The 25,922-nt window shown below is 40.6% G+C and overlaps 1 protein-coding gene across 3 annotated transcripts in view; it reads left to right on the top strand.

The window, feature by feature from the left end:
* The window catches only part of LOC102228143 (myosin-16-like), a 52,400-nt gene that overhangs the window by 10,061 nt on the left and 16,417 nt on the right, over nt 1–25,922 (top strand). The window contains exons 1-7 of one of the 3 annotated variants that reach the window (XM_023340754.1): nt 5,157–5,909; nt 7,156–7,383; nt 9,946–10,050; nt 11,585–11,671; nt 12,079–12,218; nt 15,302–15,392; nt 24,725–24,781. In XM_023340754.1, coding sequence (XP_023196522.1) covers nt 5,757–5,909; nt 7,156–7,383; nt 9,946–10,050; nt 11,585–11,671; nt 12,079–12,218; nt 15,302–15,392; nt 24,725–24,781 — 861 coding nt within the window. In that variant the 5' untranslated portion in view covers nt 5,157–5,756. Of the gene's footprint in view, nt 1–5,156; nt 5,910–7,155; nt 7,384–9,945; nt 10,051–11,584; nt 11,672–12,078; nt 12,219–15,301; nt 15,393–22,185; nt 22,300–24,724; nt 24,782–25,922 lie in introns of those variants that run through there. The other 2 variants (XM_023340755.1, XM_023340756.1) reach the window with 2 other exon arrangements.

Raw genomic sequence — 25,922 nt, 5'->3', positions numbered from 1 at the left:
CTCTGGAGGACTGTGTGTTCCTCCCAGTGAACCAGTCTGGGATTGACAGTTTCCATTAGAGTGGCACTGGTCTCACTATGTTTCTGTGTCAAGTCAAAGACTGGTGGAGAGGTGTTTACAGTGTGGCGCAAGTTCTCGGTACTTTTACTTTCCCCATTAGTTCAATTGAAAGGAACTCTAAGTGCCTCGGTACATAAAGATGTTTTGTACAACTTCATGCAACCAACTCTGAGGGGAACAGCTTGGGGCTGATGCCAACATGGCTGCACCAGTATACCACTGGATTGGCCTTGACATAGCACCTTTTGGATTCAAGTTCATTTGGCAGCAAATATTGATTGTTTCGTTTCGTTTACAAAGACCCAGACAACCATGACTACTCAACTGGCTTTACACTTTGACTCACATTCATGGTCATTTGTACCCCAGTGATCAGGTCGGTAGGCAATGTGTTGTTTTGCCAATGAAAACGGTAGAAAGGAGCTGCAACCAAACTCACATTCCCTCCCTCTCTTGATACAAATAACATTTTAAAGGATTGTGGCCACTACCTTTCCAGCTTCTGTAATTTTCTAGTAGTCCCACTGTAGGTTGTAAAATCTAAAAAAAGGTATTCAACTTTTGTATTTTAGAAAAAAGAGTTAGCATGTGAAGCTTTAGATCCTCAAATTTCTAAGTTTTCTTTAATCATACAACCTTTGAACAGTCAGTGCTCTACAAATGATAAGTAGGATGGTTTTTGGTTTTCAAAGTTAGACTTGACTCAACCACCAAAGTAAAGCTTTTCTTCTGTTTTCTAGAGCATTTTGATTATTTATTCACAGGTAATAATTGTTTCATAGCCAACTAGTGAACCAACTATCAATGAAACTGACTATAGTGGACCATTGAATATTCACAGATTTAACATTTTGCCGATTTTTCCATGGAATGTAACTTCAGTGTATTTGTGGGAAGCTTAGCATATCTGAAATATTCAAAATGAAATGTGGCTTAGAAATCTGAGATAAGTCGTGCAACGCTACTTCCCACAATATTGGCTAGTATTTGCGCGATACATTTTCCTTGGCACTGATTGGCTGAACGCCCCAAAAGCACAGATACGGAAGATCGTAGATGCGTATTAAGGTATATTTAGTGTTTCAGCTATTAAAATCAACAGTTAAAGGGTTTTTTTTTTAGGAGGTCTCAAGTATTTGCAGATTTGAATTATTTTCTGAAAGCAGTGGTCCCTAATCTCCACGATTACTGGGGATCCACCGTGTCCAACAGAATGCGTTTCTAACGGGTCTGAACCAAGCATGGAAAATCAATCACTCTGTTCAAAATAAAAATACTTCATTAGGTAGATTATTTGCTCTTCCAAAATGAAGCCGAAAGACAATTTTCATAATTAAAGTCTCAATTTCTAAAAGTGCAGATCGCTGTCGAAGTATTATAAACTAACCAATGACCAATTGAAAATCTTTTTTTGCCAACAGTTGAAAATAAACGTCATATTTTTTTCAAAATAAATAAACTGAGGATCCACACATTAACTGGTCCACACTAAGAACAATAAAATGATGTAACTTCAGTGTTACATCATGTTAAAAATGAATGCTAATAGTTTTGACATATTGGTTCAATGCAGGGGATTAAACAAATGTTTAATATTCCCAATAGACTTTTTCAGAAATGATTATTTCTATTGTTATTACTATTATTATTGTAGTATTTTTATTTATCTTGATCTCTTTACAAACTCTTACAGTATAAATATATGTTTTTTTCCCCCAAATCTAGACACAATCAGCAGAAATATTTACTTCAAATTAGGTTCAGATGCCGTGTAATTTCTTTCCTCTTGTGTTTTTGATGTAAACTCCAAATGAAAATGTTTTTTTCTGCTCTGTCACATAAAATATCCAAGAATTTGTGCTTGTAATTTGACAAAATGTCAAAAAAAAATGATAATAAATAGATAAATAAAATTAAGGGTTTCAAATATATTTGACAATCAGCATAACCTGCATTTTTTTTTCTTTTCAGCATCCAAACAAGTTAAAAATCTTTATTTCTTTTTTATACCAACCGCAATATCGTTAAAGATTTAGAAACTGAAAACCTATTGAAAAGTTATTTATGAGGAAAATAACGAGTGTGTCTCCAGAGAACCTCTGCTGTAATGGCATAGTGGTTCGTTTGAGTGTGACGGAGTGAATTTCATTGGGGTGCAGAAGATTTAGTGTGAAACTATGGATCAGCTGTGCTGCTGCCAGTGTTTGTGGAAAAGGCTCCCGGCCCGCGGGATTTCATCTTTACTCCAGCTGAATTGCTTAGCAGAAGTCGATTTAACTCACCATCAGCTGTAACAAGGAACTGGGCCTCTGATTTGGGATTTTACTTCTGTCTGGGTTTGACAACTGGGTCAGTGCTCTTTAATATGTACAGTATATACTGTATATATATATATTTAAAAAAAACAATCCTAGACAATGTCTGTAAAGTCAATTTGTTCATTAAGTCACGGTTGGTTAATCTGCAATGGACAGAAATTGTTGTAGTTTTTTTTCTCCCAGAAATGTAGCTTTTTCTATTGCAACTAACCAGGTGTGCGCTGGCTCCCAGCATGTTTTTCCTCTCTGCTTAGATTAGCCAGCCATAAATAATGACATTAATCTGTGGAGGAGACGGATCAGCCAGCATAATTCATTTCATGCAGCCCTCCGATCTGACTGAGAAATGTGACCCCATGTCAGAGCTATTTAGTGCCGCTGTGGTGTGTAAGGAAGCCTTCCAGTTTTCCATTGGAAATCTATCCTGTTTTTCATTAGTCTTCACCCGCCGAAGCTGCAGGGACACCTCAGACGTTTTTCATCCGGGACAGGAGAAATTCCTGCCTGCTAATCAACCTTGATGTACGTGTGCCCCATTAGGTCAGACAGACTTGACATTCCTTTGATTTGCTTTTTCGCAGACATGCTAAACGTACGGCTAACTCCTGGTTACTTAAACTAGAGATTTCTGCTTTCAAACATCTGCATGTCTGAGGCTTTCCCCAGAACTCTGCTGTGGTTTTCTGCGAGAAGGCTCTGGTAGCTGGTCCAGCTACAAAAAAGATTAAAGCTAACACAGTGAGCTAAAAATCTTTTGGACCAAACGCTAACTCCCTTTTCTCGAACTAGCATGTCTCGCGAATCAGATAACCTTTCCTGATAACTCCAGACTTATATTTCAACTGATGTAGACAGACGTTGAAATTTACAGAAAGGTTTGATATAGTTTATAAAACCTAAAAATCAAAATTTTTTGACAATTAGCTTACGTTTGGTGAAGCTAACATCGCAGATTTACGAGAAATGAAGCAAAGTGTCAATATGCTAAGACGATAGTTCAACATCATTGCAGTCATCATGTTAATGAACAGCCTGCTCTTATGAGTGGGTCTAGTGATAAATGTGGATGCCTGAGTGGTCAATGTTTCTTTAACTAAGCTAAAATGGTGTGATTAGGGTTGTAGTTGTTGTCTGCGAGCTCCAAATGGCTCACATTCCAGAATTTACCCCAGAAAACCCACCAAAGCCGATGACAGGGTAGTTCACCAGTGGCCCACTGTGTTTTTGTGTTAAAAATTTTTTTTTAAAGTTACAACAACTCAGAGGTGCGTGGGCAGGTGCAGGGATGATGCGACTGGTGCGCAACTCCTGGTGCCCAGTTCAACGCGTCAACTATAAACATAGCTTAATCTGTCCTTACCATCACTGTTACTGGTGTATAAAAACCCTATTTAAAATAAACATATAACACTTAGCCTGGTGGCCCACTAGGCTTATAGACCGCTGGGGGTAACCCTGTGTACACCGAAGTGAAAGGTTATGTCAAGACCTTAACTGTAACAGACCAGCTAAGGCGCTAGCCATTGTTTTCAATGGTAAAAAAACAAACATTAAAAATGTGTAAAAGGTAGAATCTTAAGTATTTGTATGTGCTACGGTTTGATATCTTCATTGTCATTGTGTATTTAAAGCTTTAAATAAAGTCAGCCTTGACTGTTTGTGTTATAATGAGGTTTAGTCACGTTCACAAAGCTCTGCTATATCGTCCAATGAAGGCATCTGACAGCTAAACCAACGTTAGCCTCTGGGTTCATCACTCATCTGCTGTGAGGATGTTGAAAGACTACAAGCAGCTAAATTCCAGGCTTTCTCCTTCATGGAGACAATATATCAAAATCCTGACACACTACATGAATATGGGTTGGATGAGGCGCCGCTGAGCCAAACGTAGTAATTAAACGCAGAAGAGGGGCTTCGTTCTTAGGACGTCGTCTCTACCATGTAATTCTGTAATGAACAGGTAGTGGGATTTTCTGATTAATGAATGACTACGGCTGAAAGACTGTCGCGCATGCTACAAGGAAAATGGACTTAGTGTCTCTTGCCTTCCAGGCTCACAGACTTGACTTGGGCACATTCTTCTACATGATTCATTGCCAGGCTGCTTGTCAGATATGTTGGTGTTGGACATGACGGCTTCTCTCTGGCCCATGGCCCGAGCAAGACCGGAGTCTAAAGATATAGTTGGGAGTAAAGGACAAGAGCCTGGGCCACATAATTGCAGAAAGCAAAATGCATTCTTAGAAAAGCATTTTTGTTTCTATTGTTTGGTCCCGTTGGGTTGCATAAAGGTTCTCTTGGCATTGGCAGCATCTTTAGATTCATTCCTTTGAGCAAAGTTAGATTTTTCTGCATCCGGACGCTGTGGATTTAATTTTTTTTTAACCCCCGTTAAGCATTTTACTTTGAATTTTCAAAACACTCTACTTAACACTCAATAGCTTTTATTTCTTTGATCCGGCCTGTGCAAACCTCATAAGTTTACTTGAAATTGTCGGGGCTACCGGCAGCATTCATCTTCACCTCATGACCCCAACTGATGTTGACGTAGATAGAGAAACGCTTGGTCTAGTTTTTGAGAGTCTCTGTGACTTCATACAAAAAAAAAAAAAAACAGCCACGCTTGGGTTGAGGCACAATACGCCTAGTTGTTCTTGCTAAGATGAAGGCCGTGGCATTGTGGGCGACTGTGTGGGCATGTGCCCAGAAGACATTTATGTCAATTATAACCGGGGGAAGAAGAAAAAAATGCATTCTTACTCTGCATTCGTGTTCTGCTCTTGTGTTCCTGGCTTTTACGGCTCGTACGGTGAGTGCAGAGTTCCTGTGGTCACATAGCTCAACGCTACACGCTTTTCCTCTGACCGGCCACTCCCATTCGGAGGGATACCTGCGGACCACCACCCCTTCTTCCTCCCTCCCTCCCTTCTCAGCAAGCCGTAGAAAGCCACCTGTTTCTGGAGGAGGAGACTGTAGAAGACAGAGAAATGCATAATGCAGTGAAACATTGCAAGGGTGGACTGCACAAAGGCTACTTTCAGTGGAGAACCGACGACGGGATGCAGAGGAAAGTCGGGATTCCAGCGCATTCTGAAACGAAACACAAACGTTTGATTTTGAGTTAAATAAGACCTTGCAGAAGAAGAGGATCAAAGCAAAGAAAGAGTGAAATGAGAAAGAGGATTTACCAGGAGCACCTCAAGGGACTGAAAGTGATCCAACTCAAACCCACCTGGAAGACTCAGAGCAGCTGCACACAAGTCAGGGGGAAGAGGAGGGAAAGTGATTCTGTCAGATAAGCTCCAGCACCGTGGAACGGGCAAAATCTACCAAAAAAAAACAAAAAAAGGACGTGATACCGCGTGACGGTTTGCTGAGATGACGTCTAGAGGGAAAAGTAAAAAATGCCACTCCCTCCTTAATGACTCTGAGGAAGCCAATGGGACTAAAGTGGATCTTGGAGCAGAACCAGAACCTGATGACCTGGACTGGGATGGCTACAGCACCACCCTGGAGCACAGACTGGCAGCTGTGGGTATCACACACATTAAGGATTGTTGAGAATATCCCGAGAATATGTACTTACTGCGGTAGAAAAAGGAGACATTTTTAGTCTTAAAATTGCAGTATGATGTAAAATCGATTACATGTTATGATGTTATTCGCTCATCATAAACATATTTCGAGCGTTGCTTTGATTCTTTCACGCATGTCTGAGAAATCCTTTAATCTCCCGTGGCAACCATTCGGCTGTGTAAAAACACCTGGGTGGACATAGCTCCGCCTTTGAGACTCAGCTCCTCCTTAGAGCTGCAGTTTCCAAGCTCCTTTCTAAGAAGCAGCTGGGCTGACTCCGAAAAGAGACTGAATACTCGTAGAAATCAGTGAAATTCAGACATTTGGAGAAGCTAAGGCAGAGATTTAACGGTGGTAAGGCTTTTCTGATTACGCTGCCGGTATTCTAGAACGAACGCACAGCTCAGAAAATTTAGGAAACGCGAAAACCATTTTTAATTGTCAGTTCAATATTATTTTGAAATTACACCTCTTTGTTCAATTCATGAGCTTATTGCATGTTTAGTTTAATAACTAAAAGAAAAAAATATGCTAAATTTACTTTTGAAAAAAGGACCATAAAATAGATTTTTAAGCCTGTTAATACTTCCAACTTGGCCATTTTTGCCCACAGGGCAAAACGTTTGGACATCTCTGCACTGTAGTAGAATCCATCAAAACTTGTGGTTCCAAAGCTCATCCTGCACAGGTTGATCGTGATGACAGGCCCATAATGAAGCCCAGTTCAGTAGAGTAAGCTCTCACTTCTGGACCCTTTCACCCATATGGCAGCTGGTGCTCAGAAAAAACTTGCTGATCCGGTCAGATCTGGCGGCCATTGTCCTGCCCTTTACCTTTTATCTATGCGAAAAGCAAAATAACAAAGCAAAGTTTTCTTCTGAGTTGAAGGTGGATATGTTTAGTCTTGTGGCATAACCTGCAGCGAGAGCTTTGTCTGAAATAAATCTGTTGGTGTGTGCCCGGCTCTCCTTTATTTCCCTAATCCTCTCATATTAACCGTTAATCTCTTGTGCTTTTTATTAATTGAGACATTTATTTTTTCTTCCCAAGGACCTCCCTCATTCTCCTCAACCGGTTCATCAGCTCTTAGGGCTTTGGGGAACAAAAAATGTTTACAAAGACAGTAGAGAGTGGACAACAATTTCATACAAAATCACGCTTGTATGATTCCCGGCCTGAATCGATGTTTGTCCGGCCGTAGGAGCAGGAGAACGTCCAGGCGTCCGAGCAGCGCTGCACCCAGCTGGAGGAGGCCCGGCGGGAGCTGGAGCGCCAGCTGTCGGACCTCTCGGACCGCCTGGAGGAGGAGGAGGCCTGCTCGGCAACGCTGGTCCTCCACCGGGACAGGCTGGAGGCGGAGTGCGGCAGCCTCAGACGAGACCTGGACGATCTGGACAGCGCCCTGACCGTGGCCGAGCGGGACAAACAGGTAGAGCATCGGCGCCATAAGAAGCTTTTTTTTTTTTTTTTTTTTGGTTTATCTTTTTGTTCCACCTATAATACCAATTTGGAATCAATTAGTTCAATTAGTGATGATAAATAAAGTTTGTATTTACTTACATCCAGGATTACATTTAGCAGTGAGTAGCTGAGGCTGATCGACAGCGCTAAGACCCGCCTCCTGGCTCTGATTGGTTGTTTTTGGTCCGGAGCGGTGCAACCCAGGGAGGAGGAGGACGAGGACGAAGAATATTGATATTTTCAAAGGTTACCTGTCTCATATTAAATTGTCACTACATGGTGACAATTTTAACAAATATGTAAAAATAACAAAAAAAACTTTTTTTTTTTTAAATTAAAGTTACATACTGTAGTTTTAAATAATATTAAAAACAAAAACATACAGTACGTTTTAGGCAGATCCTAAATACATTTTCTTATATTCTACTGCCAAAAATCCTCATTCTTGACATTTCTAATATTAATAATGAATCACCTTTAGTTTTTTCAAGTCATTTTAAGCATAAAGGTAATTTTAAAAACACAACTTTATGACACCAAAAGAGCCTTCTGGGGCAGCTTTTTATGAAGCAAGATCTGCACTACCTCAGTTTATGTGATAGACCAAGACGAAGCATCGTGTTTAAACAAATAGTTCAAGTGCAAGTAATACATGGTTTTCTAAACTTTGTGTAGAAAAAAAATGTGGTGTTTGTATGTTTTCAGTCCTCTAGGAGCAGCGACTCTGGAGGAGCTGCAGAGTTTCACAGAATGGAAGTGCAGTTATGCTTTTTCACAAATCACCAAATGTATGTAAAGCTACAGAATATCTGAAGAAACTTTCAAGCAGCTCTTAAGAAATTTTGAGAAAGGTAGCTTTTTTTGTTAGTTTTTTTTGTGTGTAATCCAAGAAATGGTTTTCCCATTGCTTATTGAGACGTATTATTAATGATAAAACGTAAATAAAATCATGTAATCATTTCAAAACTGATACTTCTTGTTGCACCGTTTTATTGTCTTCCAAGAGACACATCTCACTATCTATTAGAACGAATATAACTGGCTGGATCAATATCATTTTAAATCTAAAATGTGATTAATTTTGGATGGAAAACATCGGTGAAACATGACAGGTTGCGTCACCATCCACCCAGCCGACGCACTAAATGCCAACGAAACACATTAAAGTTTGCGGCTGAAGCATGTCAAGCATGGAAAAAGTTTGTGAGGCATAACCTCCTGCTCCAAGGAGAAAACACACAAGACGAAACACAAACTCGCTCAAACCACTTCACCGCAAAAGACGCAAAGATCCTGAAACGTATAACTTTGCACCACCACATGTTTGACCACATGTTGGGCTTTTAATTACCAATTACGCCGCAGATATTCATGCCACAGTCTGTCCCTCTTTAACCTACAGCTGTGCTGTAAATTTCAGATCACAGTAAAAACGCCTCGCGGCCAACTTGCGTCGCTTCCCTCGAAGTTGGCAGGTTTCTAAAGGCCGTAACCAAATCCCGTCTCCTGTGGTCAAACGCCGATGCCAGAGGCTACTCTGCCATCTCCGTTACAGCCCTCTCACCGAAGCCTTAATCTGTTTATTTGCGGCGAATAAAGGGATTAAGATGCTATCTTTTGTTCAGGTGTGCCGGTGCGTTCTCAAAATGTGCGTGAACGGTGGTTGGGGTGGACGCTGTAGAGCTGCTGGGGCGCACGGGAATCTACTTAGATCAGTTTCAGTTCTGGGTTAAAGAAGATTTTTTTTCTCCTTAGATCGGTGAGGAGTACCAAAATTATTTCTACTTGCTGTGAAAAGAAAAAACTTATCCTGATTTAATCTCAGACATTATTTCATACAGCATCTGTAATCATCTGGGTTCATCAGTGAATCACTTAAATCTGATGTAGTGATGGGTGATATTATCACGATACTTTGTGGTAATATTGTGATACGGACGATACAAACTATTTATTTCTTCTTTTTTAGGTTTCTGTATGGCTGTGGCTGAATTGTACAGCAACTACAGCTGTAAAATAAGCTACCAGTCACATAAAGAAGTGGGATTTGTCTCGTTAAAATACACACAATTACTGCATTTAATCATATTTTCAAAAGTATTGATATTTATCGATACTCTCGTGAAACAAACATTAAAAATAACAATCCAGACAATATGGACAGTGTTTTTTGTTTGTTCTAAACATTATTTGTAATTTATTGTGAAAGTAAATAAATCAAAATTCTTATCATGGCAAGAAATTTATTGTAAGAAATTTATTGCAATTTTCATTTATTACTGAATGTGTTTGATCCAGTTGAGCGAAAGAGCAAACGCTTCTGTTTTGTAGATAATAGTAAAACGTATCGCTTCTGTACCAGTGTTTATCTCAGCCCATAAGTGTGTCTTCAGCTAGAATTAGTGTCTAATCCTCCGAGAGGAAACTTCGACGTCTGTTGGAAAAATGCCAAAACTATGGAAATCGGTTTCTCTGATGAAACCGGGTACTTACCGGTTCCACAGTTCAGCATTTGTCGTTTTGTTTGTAGCTGTCAGACGGCGAGGTGAGGAAGCTGACCGAGCAGGTACTGCAGAGGGACGAGGCCGTGCAGAAACTCCAGAGGGAGAAGGAACATTTGGTGGAGCTTAGCCAGGTGAGGATTGAGGAGGCGCGCTTTATGTTGTGTGTGTATCAGGTGTTGTCATGTCTTTCACCTGTTGTGGATTCAAGAAATATTTACCCTCAGCGACAGTCCCTGAGACTGACACCTCTAGGTTGGCCATGATGTCCACAGAAATGTTTTTGAGACACTCCATACACGAAAAACTACGGTAAAAATGTCTTGTGTTTGAAGATCTCGGCCATGGTTGTTCAGTTAGTTTCTAGCTCTGGTATAATCTGACATTTCAACAGGTAACTGGCTCTAAACACACACCTGACTGGTTTATCATGGGTCAGACAACTCTTAACATTCATCAAATGCACAAACTGAACTAAAAACTGAAACCGTTCTTCAAGTCAGGCCTGGGAAAATGACCCAACAGCCTCCTCAGAGCCCTACGTTCTAAGAACCTGCCACTCTTGGGTGTGCTTTGGTTCATTGTGTAAATGTTAGCCGTCATATCCGATCTTCTAACCCCGACCCCACAGCCAAATCAATAACACTGAATGTGACACAAGGAGGAGCTGTTCAAATTCCAAACAGGTTTTCCCCTTCTGGACGACGTACTTTCAACGGATCGTCAGGCTGGTGGGCTTCAAAGCATTGGCAGGGCTTCAGAGTTGAGAGTTTGCCGCCATATTATTGGGGTCAGCTATTGACTTTAAATAAAATCTGACTCGGCATCTAGAAATGATCTTTTTTAATGCGAGTGGAGAGAACTTTCCAGTAGCCTTTGTACGTCGCTCCCTTGTACCGTGCATGTTTTTGTGTGTTTATTCTGCTCTCTACCACTGTTCTTGGCTCACTTCTACTCTGACAGTCTTCTCGGAGTTAATGGCCATTTTTAGCCATTAGCTTCAATGTCAATGAAACCTTGGCTGGTGGGATTTAACAAAGATGCAGAGGAAGTAAAGAGTCAGACGAATTCGTGAAGCTTACAACCTTGTCCTTAGTACACCTGGATAACAAAAAACGGACAAACAACTTCTTCCTAACTCTACAAGTTTGGACTTCCACGGATCTGCCCATTTCCGTTTTATCAAAACAGTGAGCACACCCTGTAATCGATGAAACCATGGATTCTGCTCTGAGATGGAAACTCCTGAGATAGAATGTCCGGCCATCAGTTTTGGATTTTAGTTTCAGCCTGAAACTGTCCTGTTAAAGTGCATTTTCATTTTGCTTAAGTTGTCTTTGCCTTAAATTAGCATTTGCTTGAATATGTGAAACATTAATGTGACACAAAAAATCTGCAAGGGGAAAATTGCTTCTTCGTGCCAATGAACACCTTCTGACAATTTCAGGGCTTTAGCGAATAATGACTTCATGTAGCAAGATAAAAAGAAATCAGATGGCCGTAGCTCAAACAGGAGATGGCCACATTTGACATGCTCTTTGCAAAGAAGCTACTCCAGTGTTTCCAAAGCTGTGGCGTTGCCCACAGACGGATGTGAAGCCATGTGATGAATTAAAGGTTTAGGAACATGTGCAGCCCAGGCTCAGACAAATTGTTTCTATCTAACAGCAAGCGATTGAGGATCTGCAGCTGGAGGAGGACAAAGTCAACCTGCTGACCAAAGAGAAAACCAAGCTGCAGTTGCAAGCCGAACATGTAAGTCTACATTTTCTGACATCCAACATCTCGGGGTGGAGTGATATATTCAGCTCCTGAGATGAAACAAGATACAATAGTTCGGCGGTCGGCTTTCTTTTCTATCAGCCTCTGGTTCAGCATCTTGGTCACAAAGACCTAGATTAGATATGTGCAGGAAGACTGACCTAAAATTTAATTAGTAACATTAATTATCAAAACAAACCCCAATGCAAACAGCATTTTTCAACGGCAATAACATCAAGCTAAAATAAAAGTCACTGGCAGTGGAGGAAAAACCAAAGCCCAAATCCAGCTGCCTGCAGCATTCAACGCCAGCCCTCTTAAGAGAACCAACCTTAAAACCAAAAGTACGAACTGAACCGTTGATTGTTGTGTACACTTGTATCTTCTTACCTGTTTCCCAGTTGGAGTTCCAGCTGGAGCGGCTTCAGCGTGGCGAGCCTGAGAAGGCCAGGAGGAAGCTGGATGCTGACAGCAGATCTACTACAGACAGCTTAGGAGAGGTGGAGAAGATGAGGAGTGGTTTGGAAGAGCTTATCAAACGGTCAGTATATTTTATTTTCTGATATAAAAACTAATTCATAGCAGAAGCAGCGGGCTGTCATGGCAGCCTACATACTCTCTTACAGAAACCTGAGTATATTCAGTACTGGCAAACTGGCAACAGGCAGAAAGAAAAATATCCAAATGTTGTTTGAAACGGTATTTCAAAGCGCCTCCATGTTAGCATGTAAGGTTTAGGCCAGAAGAATCAATAGAAGTCATGTTAAAACAGCTGTGCTAGCAAGCTAGCATAACTTCCGTTTTAGCATGACCTCTATTATGGTTTTTGCATTTTGTTGACCGTTCTAGGAAACCATAATCGATAGCTAGTTAGCTACCCAAATACAAATCTCCTTTCCTGCCTCTGAGTGGCCTGCTTCTGGCCTTTCTAGTATTCTAGATAAGTTTTCTCTTGTTCACATTTTACAAAAATGTTAGCAAAGTAGCACAGAACATATTTTAACAACTTGACCCTCTGTAAGTAGCTTTACAAAAAATGTAATAGTAAAATGAGGCAGAGATGAAGCACCAAGCAGTCTGTCATCTTGAACTGTATCCCAACACTAACCATGGATACAGATCGTTCAGAAAATTAGAATAGCATTAAGTCCATTTATTTCAGTAACTTTATCTCTAAGTGAAACACATTGTACAGATTATACAGATGGTTGTTTTAAAGTTTTTATTTGCGCTGATTATGATGACTTTACACTTACAATCAATAAAACCAGACATTTAAAATTAGGATATTGCGTCATACCCATAAAAATGACAACAAAACCTAAAATCTCAGAAAAATAAAATCTGATTTCACTCGAAATAATAATAATAATAATAATAAAATCATTGAAAAAATAAATATACAGGCTGTAAAACATCCATTTTCAAAATGTACAAAATGCTAAAAAAAAAATAAATGTGTGGTTTTGTGTCTAAAATCTCGGAATTAATCCTATATGAACACATACTTAATAAAAAGAAAGTTTAATACCTGCCTAGAGGTTGTCAGTTGTAAAAATTGTCAACCTGAAAAATGAAAAATTGACTGAATATGACTGTACAGCATCCCAGGTTGGGCTAAATCAAACCATTTCTTTTGGATGCTTGCTTTGGTGCCGTTGTGTCTGCTTCTGTATGCATCTCAAAAAAGCTTTGAAGACTGGATGCTGTCATTTCAGTAAGGAAATACAGCATAAAACAGCTTAAAAAGCAAAGTAGAGAGCTTATCGCTACCGTAGCTTAGCGGTTGCTATTGAAATACTTTTGACTCTATGGATGCTCACCTTTCAGAATCAGGCTGTCTTTTCTGAGTAGTTTTCATACAAGGTTCTCAGTCATGTTCAGTCCTTTAATTGTATTCCTATTTAATGACAGCAGAGAGGTTGGTTGAATAAGTACCTGCTTTGACCCGTTTCCTAAGCCACGATAGGATTTGTCTCTTTAATCTCTGTGGAATGCTTGATAATATGTAATTAGCCGTGAAAAGCTCAAAGACAGGTAAAAAAAAAAAAAAGAGAAAAATTCCAGTTAGTGTTCATATTTTAAACCCTGCCACAATCATAAACATTTACAGAGCAATAAATCCAGCTCTTATATAAGCCACAACCATACATCATAAAAAACGCCAATATAAGGCTTAAGAGAGCAGGGGGAGGGTTACTGATGGGATCTACTCTGCATCGAGAGCCGTTGTGTTTCCAGCGTCTTGCGCAGCGAGATTTGAATCGTTTGGAGTGTCAAGAGCGTTCAACGTAGCAAAAAAACAACTGGAGCTGGCGCGTCTGATGCTCCCTCGACGCGCCTCCACATTGACTTTGAACATAAACCAGACACGCGAAACGCTAGGTGTAGAGCAAAAGGTCAAGCGTTTGCATTCAAAGTGCAAACGCGTCGAACTTGAAGCGTCGGACGCGTTTTTGACTCGCGTAACGCTTTTGTTGTGAATGCACCATAACTCACTCCCTCTTAGGTCACCTAGCAACAACCTGTTGAGTAACTGGCGCAGCAGCAGTTTCAGGTTTTGCCACCGCGCCTCATAACTACTTAAAATTAAACAACGGTGAAGCGTGAAAACTGTGAATAAAACAGGAAAAGGTCACACCATCAGTTTGGGTGAATTTCAGATATTTAAAACAAAAAGCAAATCAATCATTTTTCATATAGAGTGATATAAAATGCTTATATCGTGATACGTTTTTCCAGCCATATCATTCACCCCGACTGAAAAATACAACCAGCGCTTCAATAGGACAATTTATATTACAGTATGTTCATTTGTTTCAATGGCCTACTTCAAGTCCGAAATTATATCCAGGTAAGATTTTACGTTGGCTTGGCCCTTTCACAAGATGGGGTTGTCATTCAACTTCAGATTTATGCTCTACTTTGTGCTGGGGTTTTTTTGTTGTTTTTTTTACCCCTCCAGGGGGTCTTTTGTGGGCTCTAGTGTCCCTTATATGACAGTAGGCTGACAGGAAACGGGGAAGGAGAGGGGGGAAGACATGCGGCAAATGTCGTCGGGTCCGGGAGTTGAACCCGCGACGGCCGCATCGAGGACTCAAGGCCTCCAAATACGGGTCGCGCTAACCGCTACGCCGCCACGGCACGCCCTTGTGTTGGTTTTTTACATAAAACTCCCCAAAAACACCTTGGGGTTTGCAGTGGTAGCTTAGCAACGTCGGGGGGGAGGGGAGGGAGTTCTCTACAGGCGAGGCATTCACCAAGATCCCAACATGTTGCTATCTGCCCTCCGTAGTGTGACAGCAGAGAGACGTATTTGCTGTACCTTGCAGCTACAATCAAAAGAAGAAAAGAGCCAGGTGTCGGGGGAAGACGCAGACTACACACCACCAACTCGGCATGACCCCGCTCAGCATTAATAAAGACGATGAGTCGCCTCGTTTCTAGTCCTTCCCGGGATATGAAATCTGTCAATTCAGCTCAGCTCACGGTTCGGTGGAGCTTTATTGGATGCTGTTGCAATGAAAAATGACACGTCGAGAAGCTCATCAGTCACCTGTACGCTCCATCGTTTCTGGTTGACTGAAGGTTGTATTTTTTTGTGTGCTCTCCTCCTGTGTGAAGGAAGGACTTGGAGATCAGCGGTGCCAGCGCCAAACTGGAAGCAGAGGAGGCCCTCAACATGGAACTGCAGAGGAGGAGCAAGGAGCTGCAGGTCAGGAGCGACTCGGGTTTACGTTACAGTTAGCAGCTGGAAAGATCACCAGGTCAAACACAGAGTAGAAACACATCATGTGGATCGACTTGTTTCCTTCGTTAAAGATGCTGTGTTGTATGCTACACTGCAAAAAAATCTAAATCTTAATCTCACCAAGTATTTGTCAAGTTTCTAGTGCACCTGTCAAACTCAAGGCCAGATCTGGCCCGCTGTAGATTTTTATGTGGCCCTCTAGACTCCAAATTACCTTCCAGTTTTTCGCAAATCTGCAGAACTTTGTTGACACAAAGTCAACAAATTTCCACATTTCTTTCTGATTTTACTGCAGGTTTTTCTCAAAATTGGTTAAAAACTTTCAGTTTAAGTGAGCGCTGCCTCAGCCTGACTTGATGTTAAGTTATAGGCTGTAATTGATACGACGAGTAATAAAAAGTCACAGTTAACATCAGACAATAGCGCAAATATCGTAAAAATTTCTTACAAACCTTTCTAAATTGGCTCCACAAAATCAGTAAAAAACCACAAAAAAACCCCAAAACAATCAGAAAAACTTGAAGGAACAGCTATCTACTGATATTTTAACAGTCCAATTGGTTTTAGCAATACTTTCTGGCACAACCGGCCCTTTAAGAGCACTCAGATTTTTAATATGGCCCAAAATGAAAATGGGTTTGACACCCCAGTTCTAGTGTGAAAATGTTAGAAAACAATAAAACAACCTTACAGGAAACTTTTCAGCAAAATATAGGAGCTTCTTAAGTCAACAACTCTCTAATATTGATGAAACAGTACCAGCAGGTTATTTCACTTATAACAAGAACATTTTTCCCAGTGAAATAATCTACCAATTGAACTAGTAACTTTTTCATCAATATTAAGGAATTATTGGCTTCAAACAAGCTGCTATATCTTGTGGAAAAGTTTCCTGTAAAGTTGTTTAGTCTCATTTCAAGTTTTCTAAGATATTTTCACTAGAAACTTGACTAAAAATACTTGGTAAGATTTTTTTTTGTTGTTGGACATGAATGTGGTGCTGCTGAAGTTGATGGGTAACAAGTAAGGGCTAATTAATTAATCCGTCCCGTTTAATTTCTGTAAAATATGTCAAACATAAAAATACCATTCAAATTTACAAATAAAGTATTTTCCTCGTGCCAGTTTTTATTTGCTTTTAAGGTTTTTTTTTGGGGGGGGGGGGGGTTGTCAAACTTACTCCATATGTTTCAGATTATCAAACATATTTTAGGATCTTATTTATTCATTAATGGGGAGAAAGCTATCCAAACCAACCTGGTCTTATGAGGAAAAAGTAGCTTTCCCCATAAACCTAACAATCTAACGGTCAGACATTCTCATAACAAATCACTTTTGAGATGCCATTCTTGAACAAATGTAAATAAAAACAGACTTTTTAAAAAAAAAAGATCCTCTAAAGTTGTTTTACTGTCCTTTGAGAGATTCTTTAAAATAGATATTTATAAACATTCTTTTGTGTGAAACATGAGAAAAAGCTATTTTTATTTTATTTTTCTTAATGGACCACATTTAACTTAGACAAGCATAAAACTTGCAATATATGACCTTAGTTAAAACATGGACTGCTTTATTCTACCTCCCTTATACATCCTTTTAAAAACATAGTTTTGGTTTCGTGAAGCTTTTATTTGCAGGAAAACAACCTGATTCTTAGTTCCCCCCACCCCCCAAAGTCTTGCTCAGATCTTGTTTTCATCAAGCCGTGTGCGGCGTGTTTTTGTGAGCTGGATTTTACAGTTTCACTGCCAGGCCCAAGCACGAGTTCCCAGCTCCTTACTAACTAGCTGAGTAGAAGCTGACGACTCAGTGGACAGACGCATTCCTGCCGTCTGCTTGGTGATTGGATCAATCGTTTTCCTTCTCCCAGACGGCCAGGATACGGTTTGGAACCGCGGCCTGCAGGAATCCACCTGGACCTGCTGCCCCCATCTGATGCTGTGACAGTGTACAGTTTTGACTCGGCTTCGTCAGCGTCATTTATGAGGAAGCGAGGCGATATAAAACGGACCGGGCCCTTGTTTCATTGCATTGCTGAATGATCTGCTCTAGCTTTGGCCAGCTGGCTAGCAGATCAGCTTAGATCCTGTCTGTTTCACAGGCATACGTTGTTGTCTGTTTTCTCCAAGCTGTTTCTGATAATAGTCTTAAATCTCATGCTAAATGTTTTTATTATTATTATTATTATTATTATTATTATTATTTATTGTCAGTTGGAAGAGCTAACAGAGTTTTTGTGGGAGAGTTAAACTGAACGGACACAGTGAAATAAATATCGCAACAAATCAAACATTGGATTTCGATCCAATGTTTCCTATGGAAAAAGCTGGGCAGTGAATGTTTATTGATGCGGACATGTTTGTAGTATCTACCAGGAGGTGACTGTGTACTTTGGCTGGACTAAATACCGTTTCAAAAGTTTTTTCAATCGTTACATTGGAGATAAAAAGGTTAAGGAGGGGAACCCAGATGTTCCTCTCATAAATGAGTATCGCTACAAGGAAATAAAACAAATTTCACTCATGTCTAAAATTCTATTTTTCAGGTTGTGATCCATAGTAAATGGCTCATTTTAAAAAAAATCTTTGGCCAACTGGTCAATGTAAGCATCGTTTCTCTGACACAACCAAAAAATTCATAACCGCTGAGCGAATTTCCTGTTTATGTACCGGGTAATATCAGTACTGTAGCACAGCTATCTACTCCTGGAGGTTAGAAAAGTTGCTGTTTAAAAAACTCGAGCCAATGCTGTCAGGTTCTCCATATTTCAACTGAATCAGGCACTATATGTTGCGTTTAGTTCTTCGTCTCCTTCACCTGAAGACGAAGAACTAAGAAAGTGCTCAATGAAACTTTACCGTATTTTGAAACAAAAGATCAAGTATCTGTGCAAGCTAACATTTTGAGCATATGAAAAACACTCATTTTGACCCAGTCTATTGATTTTTCCCTGTGGCGTCCTTCTGTTGACGTAGCGAACATCTTTGTTGTTTCTCGGGATGTTAAGGTAGAATTGGCCAGTAATAAATATCACTTATGGAAGGTCGAGTGTGCATGCCAGGAATGATTGCTCAAGTTGTTCTCACTTTGCAAAACCCAAATCTTTAAGATAGATTTAGATGTGTGCTCTAAAGACCTGAGACTTGACATGGACTTAGGGTTTGGCACTTGAATCTCAGGAATAATCTTCATCTCATGTAATCAGGACTGAAAGTTAGAATATAATTAATTACTTACTTAAACTGAACTATCTAATAAATTACTTAGTGTTTTTTTCAGCCCAGAATAAGCTTGTCTTACTACATCCTATTTCCTTGCAGTTAAGGGAGCGTTGTTACGAGGAAAGACACTTTCAGTTTTTCAAAATAAAATCCTTTCTTGTTTTTACTTCGAGATTTGACATTTTCTCAAAATCCTTTCCACTAAATTACACTTCTTTATTTTGTAATTTATAGAATACCTTGAAACATTTGTAGTATTTAGACTAGCCAAGGAAGGTTTTCAATACAGATTTGGTCAAACTATCAAATTCTCTGACTTGAAAAGCCTCCAAGCCCGTCTTTGAGTCCAACCAAGATCCGAGTCGGCACAAAAATCTATGGGATCAAAAACAGTCTACATATGTAGAGCAAGAGAAGCTCGTTCAATTGATTTATCTAGGAAAGAGAGAGTTGAATACAGAAAGACGTTGTCTTTCATCTATGGAATCATCATCTATAGAAAGAGAACCCTCAATGAGCCCCTCCATGAAGGTGTAAAAGTTATACAGTAACGCCGGGTCAGGTATAATTCCTATGAAGACAACATCAGGAGGTTATCAACGAAAGGTTCTGTTCCACTTGGTTTTTGGAAGCACGTCTTTGCTCAGGATATCAGCAGCTTTAAGGGTGACGAATGAACGACCAGAGGATGCTAACGGAGGGCTTGTCTTTGCAAGCCCTCCGTTAGTGACGGAGGTTAATGACAGAACGGTCCTTGGCGTAGCACAACATTTTGATAAATATGTTAAGAAATCAGTGCAGCACCTTTTATTTGGATTACACTGCTTATTGTTTGGTGCAACCTTTTGTAAACTTTGTCCTGAGGCTTTCTTGGGGATCTTGGTGTGTCATCCAGATAGCATCATGTCCGACAGCATGCATCTCTGTCACTGGCGTGTGTTTAGTCTATGTCTGTCGCTTACTTGTAGAGATAAGGATGTCTGGGTTTAGGTGTAGATGCAGGTGGACAGGCCAGTTAGCTGTCTCCTGACCTCCATCGTCTGCTATCCTTTGACGTAATGGTCGCGCAAATGCGCCTGTGGACTTGCCTGGATTCAAAAAAGAATGCTTTGTCTGTCATGAAAACTGAAGCCGCCTCCTCATCCCATAATTCAAAGCAGTTGGCTTAAAGGGCGGCCTGCATGCTTCATTCCTCACCACAGACCCAGGCTCTTTAGTAGTTTTATTGCGTGGCCATAAAGCAGTTACCCTCAGCCGGAGTGCTTTGGGGTCATCTGTGTCTAAAGAGATAAGAATCATTTTGGTTCTGCAGTAGATGTGTAGCTCAAGGTGTTCATACTGTGCCGCACAACAACAAAGCTTGGCGTGAGTAAATGTTTTTTCATCCATAAGCCTTTTGGAGTGAAAGATGTAACCGAAAGATGGTTACGTTTCCATAGTGTTAGATTCAGGGAACAATTGAGGTGCCTTTGTGATACTAAATATTTTGAACTGAACTTGAAGTTTTCTGCTTTCTACTTTTGCAGTAGAAGTTCATGATTTAGGAGCCATTAGCTTGTGTCCATCTCAGGTTTAATGGCGTTGTTTTCAGAGATGAGGAGCCTAGAAACTGACTGTTATTTTACTTTTCTTCCTGGGAACTTTGAGTGAAGATGTCTCTGATAACCTGACGGACAAGACGGTCAATACTACGAAAGCAACCTGGTTTCCTATGGACCAGGAAGGGTTTACAACGATTCAAGGAACTGCGTGATCTGATCAGTTTGCCTGTTACTAATCTACTTATCTACACAAACTCCAATACAAATATCTGCTCTGTTTTGAAATACATCTGTTCATTTTTTTTAAAAGTTGGAGCTGATTGAGAGACTTTTTGTGGCTTTTGATATTTAAATACATAAATTCTGTTGAGGTTTTTACAATGCTGTGTAGATTTTAGCCTTTCTTTGTCAATGCTAAATAGACTTGAGTTTTCATATACATATATGTAGATTGGACGACAGATTGTGGAAGGAAGCGAAAACTGAACTCACAACTCACAAGCAAGGCGACTGATCTTGAGCAAAGTTTGTTAACATGGGACCTGCTGGCCCATCCGCCCATTGATATCATGGACAAACTCACTCAGCCAATATGAGTGACTGCGATTATGTGGTGAAACAAAATATAAAGCTGTGCGTCATCAGCATAAGCATGATTTAGAGATGGTGTAATTCACTATAAACTGAGTCTGAAGGGGATAAATGAGAGTGACTAGAGAATGGAGCCTTAAGAAAACTTAGAAACAATGTTTGTTTGCTCAGGCTTATGAATGTCAAAAGACACAAAAAAGGGCGTGGCTTACGACTCCCAGCCTTCACCTTTGATGGATTTCCCCAGTGCCGAGGGGTCACCGCCCAAAGGCACTCGGTTCTTTAAACACAAGCAAAGGTGTTGATTGTTCACGTCTGCGTCAGATTGCGCTTATTCCACAATTGGGTTAGGGTTAGAATTTCAATCACAAAAGTACTGGGTGATAAGATAGTTCAAAAGTAGACTGCCACATGAGCCAGTTTGGTGTCCAACAGTAACTTGTGCATTTGATATTTCGTTAAATAAATGGCACTATTTTAATGTTCCCCTTAATTTGTACCTATTTGCTACAAACACACCCAAAATATGCCTTAAAAGACTTTGTCCCGATGCATCTGGAGTGTATCCTCGATGGGCTTCATCTCAAGATTCAGCTGGCTTAACCTGTTTCATCACCTTCCATACGCGTCTTTGACCAGGTGTACAGGGCCTGTCGTCGCGTTCCAAGTCAAATCAATCAGACAACACTTTTACTGCAGGGTTCCGACCGTCCAAAGGCATTTTGAAGAACCAACATGTAGGGTCTTGTGTCGCTACGAATGAATTACAGTATTTTAACATGAGTATTTTACAACAGCACTGAGTCTGAAATGTTGTTTTTTTGTTTGTTTGTTTTTCTGGTGAACAGGCGGGGGGTTAAAAATGTTCTGTTCAGAGTGGATCCTACAGGAAATAACAACCCACGCTGCTGTAGATCCCCTTTGACCCATGTGAGGAGACATCGACTCTGAGGCCACATCTGATTCCAGTTTATGGACAATTATTACCATTTCAAAGAGCAGCAGAAAAAATGAAGAAGAAAAAAAACAAGCTCATGCAAATCTGAAGATTGAACCCCCTCAACCAAATCGAGCCTTTTTTTTTTTTTTAATACTTTATGATGTTATCTCCTCTACATTTCCGAGTGAGTATGGAGAGATGTGAGCAGTCACTTAGTCTGGAGCCAATTTTATGTAAATCTCCACAGCAAACGCTGGTACGCTGCACGTTTTCTACAATTGTTTCTGGACCACTCGATGTATTTTGAGGCAGCGGAAGGTGGGAATTTAATGAGAACCAGATATGTGAGAGGGGGACTGACAGGAAGACGGAGAGAGGCTGTGTGTGTATAAGGGGGTGTGGACAGTAACATGCCGGAGGGGATCAGCAGCAAGGTGTGTGTGCGTGTGTGTGTGTGTGTGCGTGTGTGTGTGCGTGTGCGCACATGTTTGGGACAGTCAGTCTCTCATTCAGTCAGTCAGTTGGACTGCTGCTGCCTCGCCATGGCTGTTCTCTCCACAGATGTCCTCCGCTGGCATGTAAGTCAAACATTTCTTTGAGTCTATGTAAACTCTAAGAGAGCAAATGATGAGTTATTACATAAGAGTAATTGCTGGCAACAAGAGATTTTTGCTGGATCAAAGGTGGCACGGGTCGCCCTGAATGGTTACTTTCGTCAGAGTCCGAGGCGTCCGGTGCTTTTGGAGGTTTTGTGCGGCGTGTTGCCGGCAGGCGGCTTTCACCGCCGTCAGTGAGCCGCAGGCGGCCCCCGGGCTGCGCGCCATGTCAGACACAACTTCCTGACACCGAGACAACGATAGAAACCGAAGATAACGCCGAACATGACACAACACGGCAGGCTGCGGCCGTGCAAGGGAAGGGGGCAATAAATTTTTATCGGCAGTAGAAAACACAGCTTTGGCAGGAGATGAGTGCAGCAGAAAGGTGCTGTGAGTGATTTATGTTTGCGAAAGCATTTTGATTGTTTATGATGGAGAGAAGGAGGGGAAGCACTTCAGGTTCACTTAGTTTGAAAGAATACCTCTATAGCACAGAGGTTGCATAGCACTGCAATGTCTTCTGTGTTGAGTCAAAGTTACTAATTGTTACTTTTGTAACATTATACCTTATCATCATTGTTAAACCTTGATATTTTTGTACTTTATCATAATTAATGAAGCATAATATTTTTATATAGTAGCTTTGTACATACAAGAACACCATTAAATTGATCAGCGCAGGATCTTTTGCACTTTGTTGCTCTGGAGCATGCATCTTGGGATGTTGGCATTGCGTTGACGCAATGGCGAGAAGGAACAGAAAGAGCAGTGACTATAGAGAAGCAACTGTTGCAACTAGTCAATCTGAGAAGGGTTATGATGCCAGTTCTAAACAATTTGAAGTTTCATTTTTCTAAAAATGGAAACATTGTTCACACGTCGGAGACTCTTTTCCCAGGAATGGACGATCCAGTACTGTCCCCAAGGACAGGCAATGTGCAATTGCAAAAAAATCCATCTTGGACTCTACAGGCCTCAGTGGTCGCTTTAAATTTTAATCAACCAAATTTATTTGTATAGCACATTTCAGCAACAAGACAGTTCAAAGTGCTTTACATTGTAAAAACACAAAACAGTCACCAATTAAGAACCCAGTAACAAGCATTACATTTTATCCAGTGCCATCGTCAAAATCATCAATGTGCATCAAATATGTTGGCTAATGTTCCATTTATTATGATTCAAAAGCAACTCTGAACATGTGGGTCCTGATTTAAAGGAAGCCAGTGTTCCAGCTGTTTTGCAGTTTTCTGGAAGTTTGTCCGAGATTTGTGGTGCATAGAAGTTGAATCTTCTCCGTGTTTTTGGTTCTGGTTCTGGGAAGCATTGAACTAAACATTCTGCTTGGTGATCAGTAATATTTAGTTTGCAATTATCTAAATGAATAAATAACATGGTGGAAATAAGACTCTGGAAACAAACACCCATTTTCTTTCTCGCATCAAATGCTGAATGGCTAAAATAATTGCTGTTAATTTTTAACTATGCAACTTTAAAAACAGCACCCCATAGTGGTCAACATGGGTAATCACAATAAGCTAATTTAGCCTGATAACGTTGATGTTCTTGACATGGCAGTCTCTCCTAGTCCTCTTCTATTCTCTTTCATTTCTAATTTAATTGCCTTATTGGTTTTGATTGGCCGTGAGTTTATTGTTTACTCACCGCATTATTCATCCAAGGACAACATTTTTAAAATGTTCTCATTTTTATATTTTTTAATAGCAATTTTTTTTCATTGGACATTGTTGTTTTTAATCACTTGAAAGGGTTGTAAATTAAATTAAAAATCCATTAATCAGGATCCCAAGCTGATAGCTGGGATTTCTTCCGGTGTTTACGATCTCTGGTTGTGTTTTTTTTTACACAACCAGCGATCGTAAACACCTCAAGACCCGAAGACACCTGAAGGTTAATTGACCTGCCGTTAATTGACGGCGGGTCAATTAACCTTGACCCGCCGTGGCTCTGACTTTTAGCCAGGGTTGTAAAATGTAAACAAAAAAAACCCTTCAGCCAAATTCCTCAAATGTCAGACTAATGGCATCGGTGCTTTTTGGTCTCGCTGACCAAACGCAGCTCTGCCAGTCCAGGGTCATGCTGAAGATAATCACCGGTGGCTGCAGGACATTCTTTCTCTAAATTAGTACCTGAGGAAAAGACAAAAAAATAAATAAATAAAAAAAGCCAGAGGCGTGCCAAATCTCTGGAGAACGCAAAGCGCACGAGACGGGCCCGACCGCACGGAAGTGCTGGCCTGAAATAGCGAAACGTTTTTTTCTGCTGTTGTAATGACAGTCTGTAGTTGGAGCACGTTGTAATATTCTTGTCATATTCCACAGTTGAGTGAGAGCAGGTTTTTGCTTCTCGCTCATGGAAATGATTCTCCTGTGTGTCTCTCTAGGCCCGCATCGAGGAGCTGGAGGAGGAGCTGGAAGCAGAACGGGCCATGAGAGCGAAGGTAGAAGATAAAAACTATCAGGTTCTCTGTCGCCGCTTTCTCCTCTTTAAATGATACAAACGCAGATCGGCTGGAGAGGCGATGAGCCGAACGGCTCTGTGATCAGATTAACTCTGATCACGGTCATGAGGTGGACAACAGGTTGGTAGATGAGAGAATCTAGCTGCATATTCAGCTAATGAAGAGACCACTTCACTGGCTATCCCACCAAATATTGATTTCTGAACTCTTCCTGAGTTGAAACATTAGTATTGTTGTTCCAAAGTGAATATTTTTAATTTTCTGCTAATAAATACTAAAAAAAAGTTTGCTGAGATGTGTTGTCAGTAGTTGATAGAATAAAAGAACAGTGTTCATTTTACTCACACGTATACCTATAAAGAGTAAAATCAGAGAATCTGATCATTTTAAGTGTTTTTTTCCAGAGCTGAATATATAATATATAAATACGCAAATTGGAATTACGAACATAGATTTGATCAGTGGAAACAAGGCAATTTTGAAAAAAGTCAGTAAAACATTTTTGAGCTCGGACAAAGTATTTATTTATTTTTTTTGTCTGTATCGAAATCAGTGTATTTCGATACACTTTTTTCACATCACTTTTTTGGAAACCCTTTTTTCACATCACCACGAGTCATGTGATCGACAACCGGACGTTGCCACGGATGGAAAAGACAGAAGACAACAGGGAGTGGCAGGAGGACGATGGAGCGCTGTGAAGAAACGTATCCGCATCAGATTTTAATCGTGGTTTCATATTCAGTGCCCACAGCGCAATTGTAAAGTCGCGTGTGTTTTTTTTATCAACATTAGCGGAAAATCGCACTCGTTTGTAATGGAAACGCATTTCTACGTTTTGTCGGAAAGAAGAGAAGGAAAAGCTTTAGCAGGTTCACTTGCTACTGCTCCGCTCTGGTCATCCCAACCATCTGCACCTGTGATAACAAAACGGTTTGGGTCAGACCTTGTGTTTCTGATCAGCACACAGGGGCGACCCCCGGAGCACCGACAGGCTTTTTCCTCTGTCTGATGTTTCCTATCACACACCACTGAATCCCCAAACCTCGGCCCTGCAGGCAAAATAAACACCGAGACCTTCTGCCTCTCCACCACAAAGAGTCCAACACATCCTCGCTGT

Source organism: Xiphophorus maculatus, chromosome 10 (genome assembly GCF_002775205.1).
Source record: "Xiphophorus maculatus strain JP 163 A chromosome 10, X_maculatus-5.0-male, whole genome shotgun sequence".
NCBI classification, from domain to species: domain Eukaryota; kingdom Metazoa; phylum Chordata; class Actinopteri; order Cyprinodontiformes; family Poeciliidae; genus Xiphophorus; species Xiphophorus maculatus.
The sequence above is the reverse complement of the archived record's forward strand: the minus strand, read 5'-3'. Positions and strand labels throughout refer to the sequence as shown.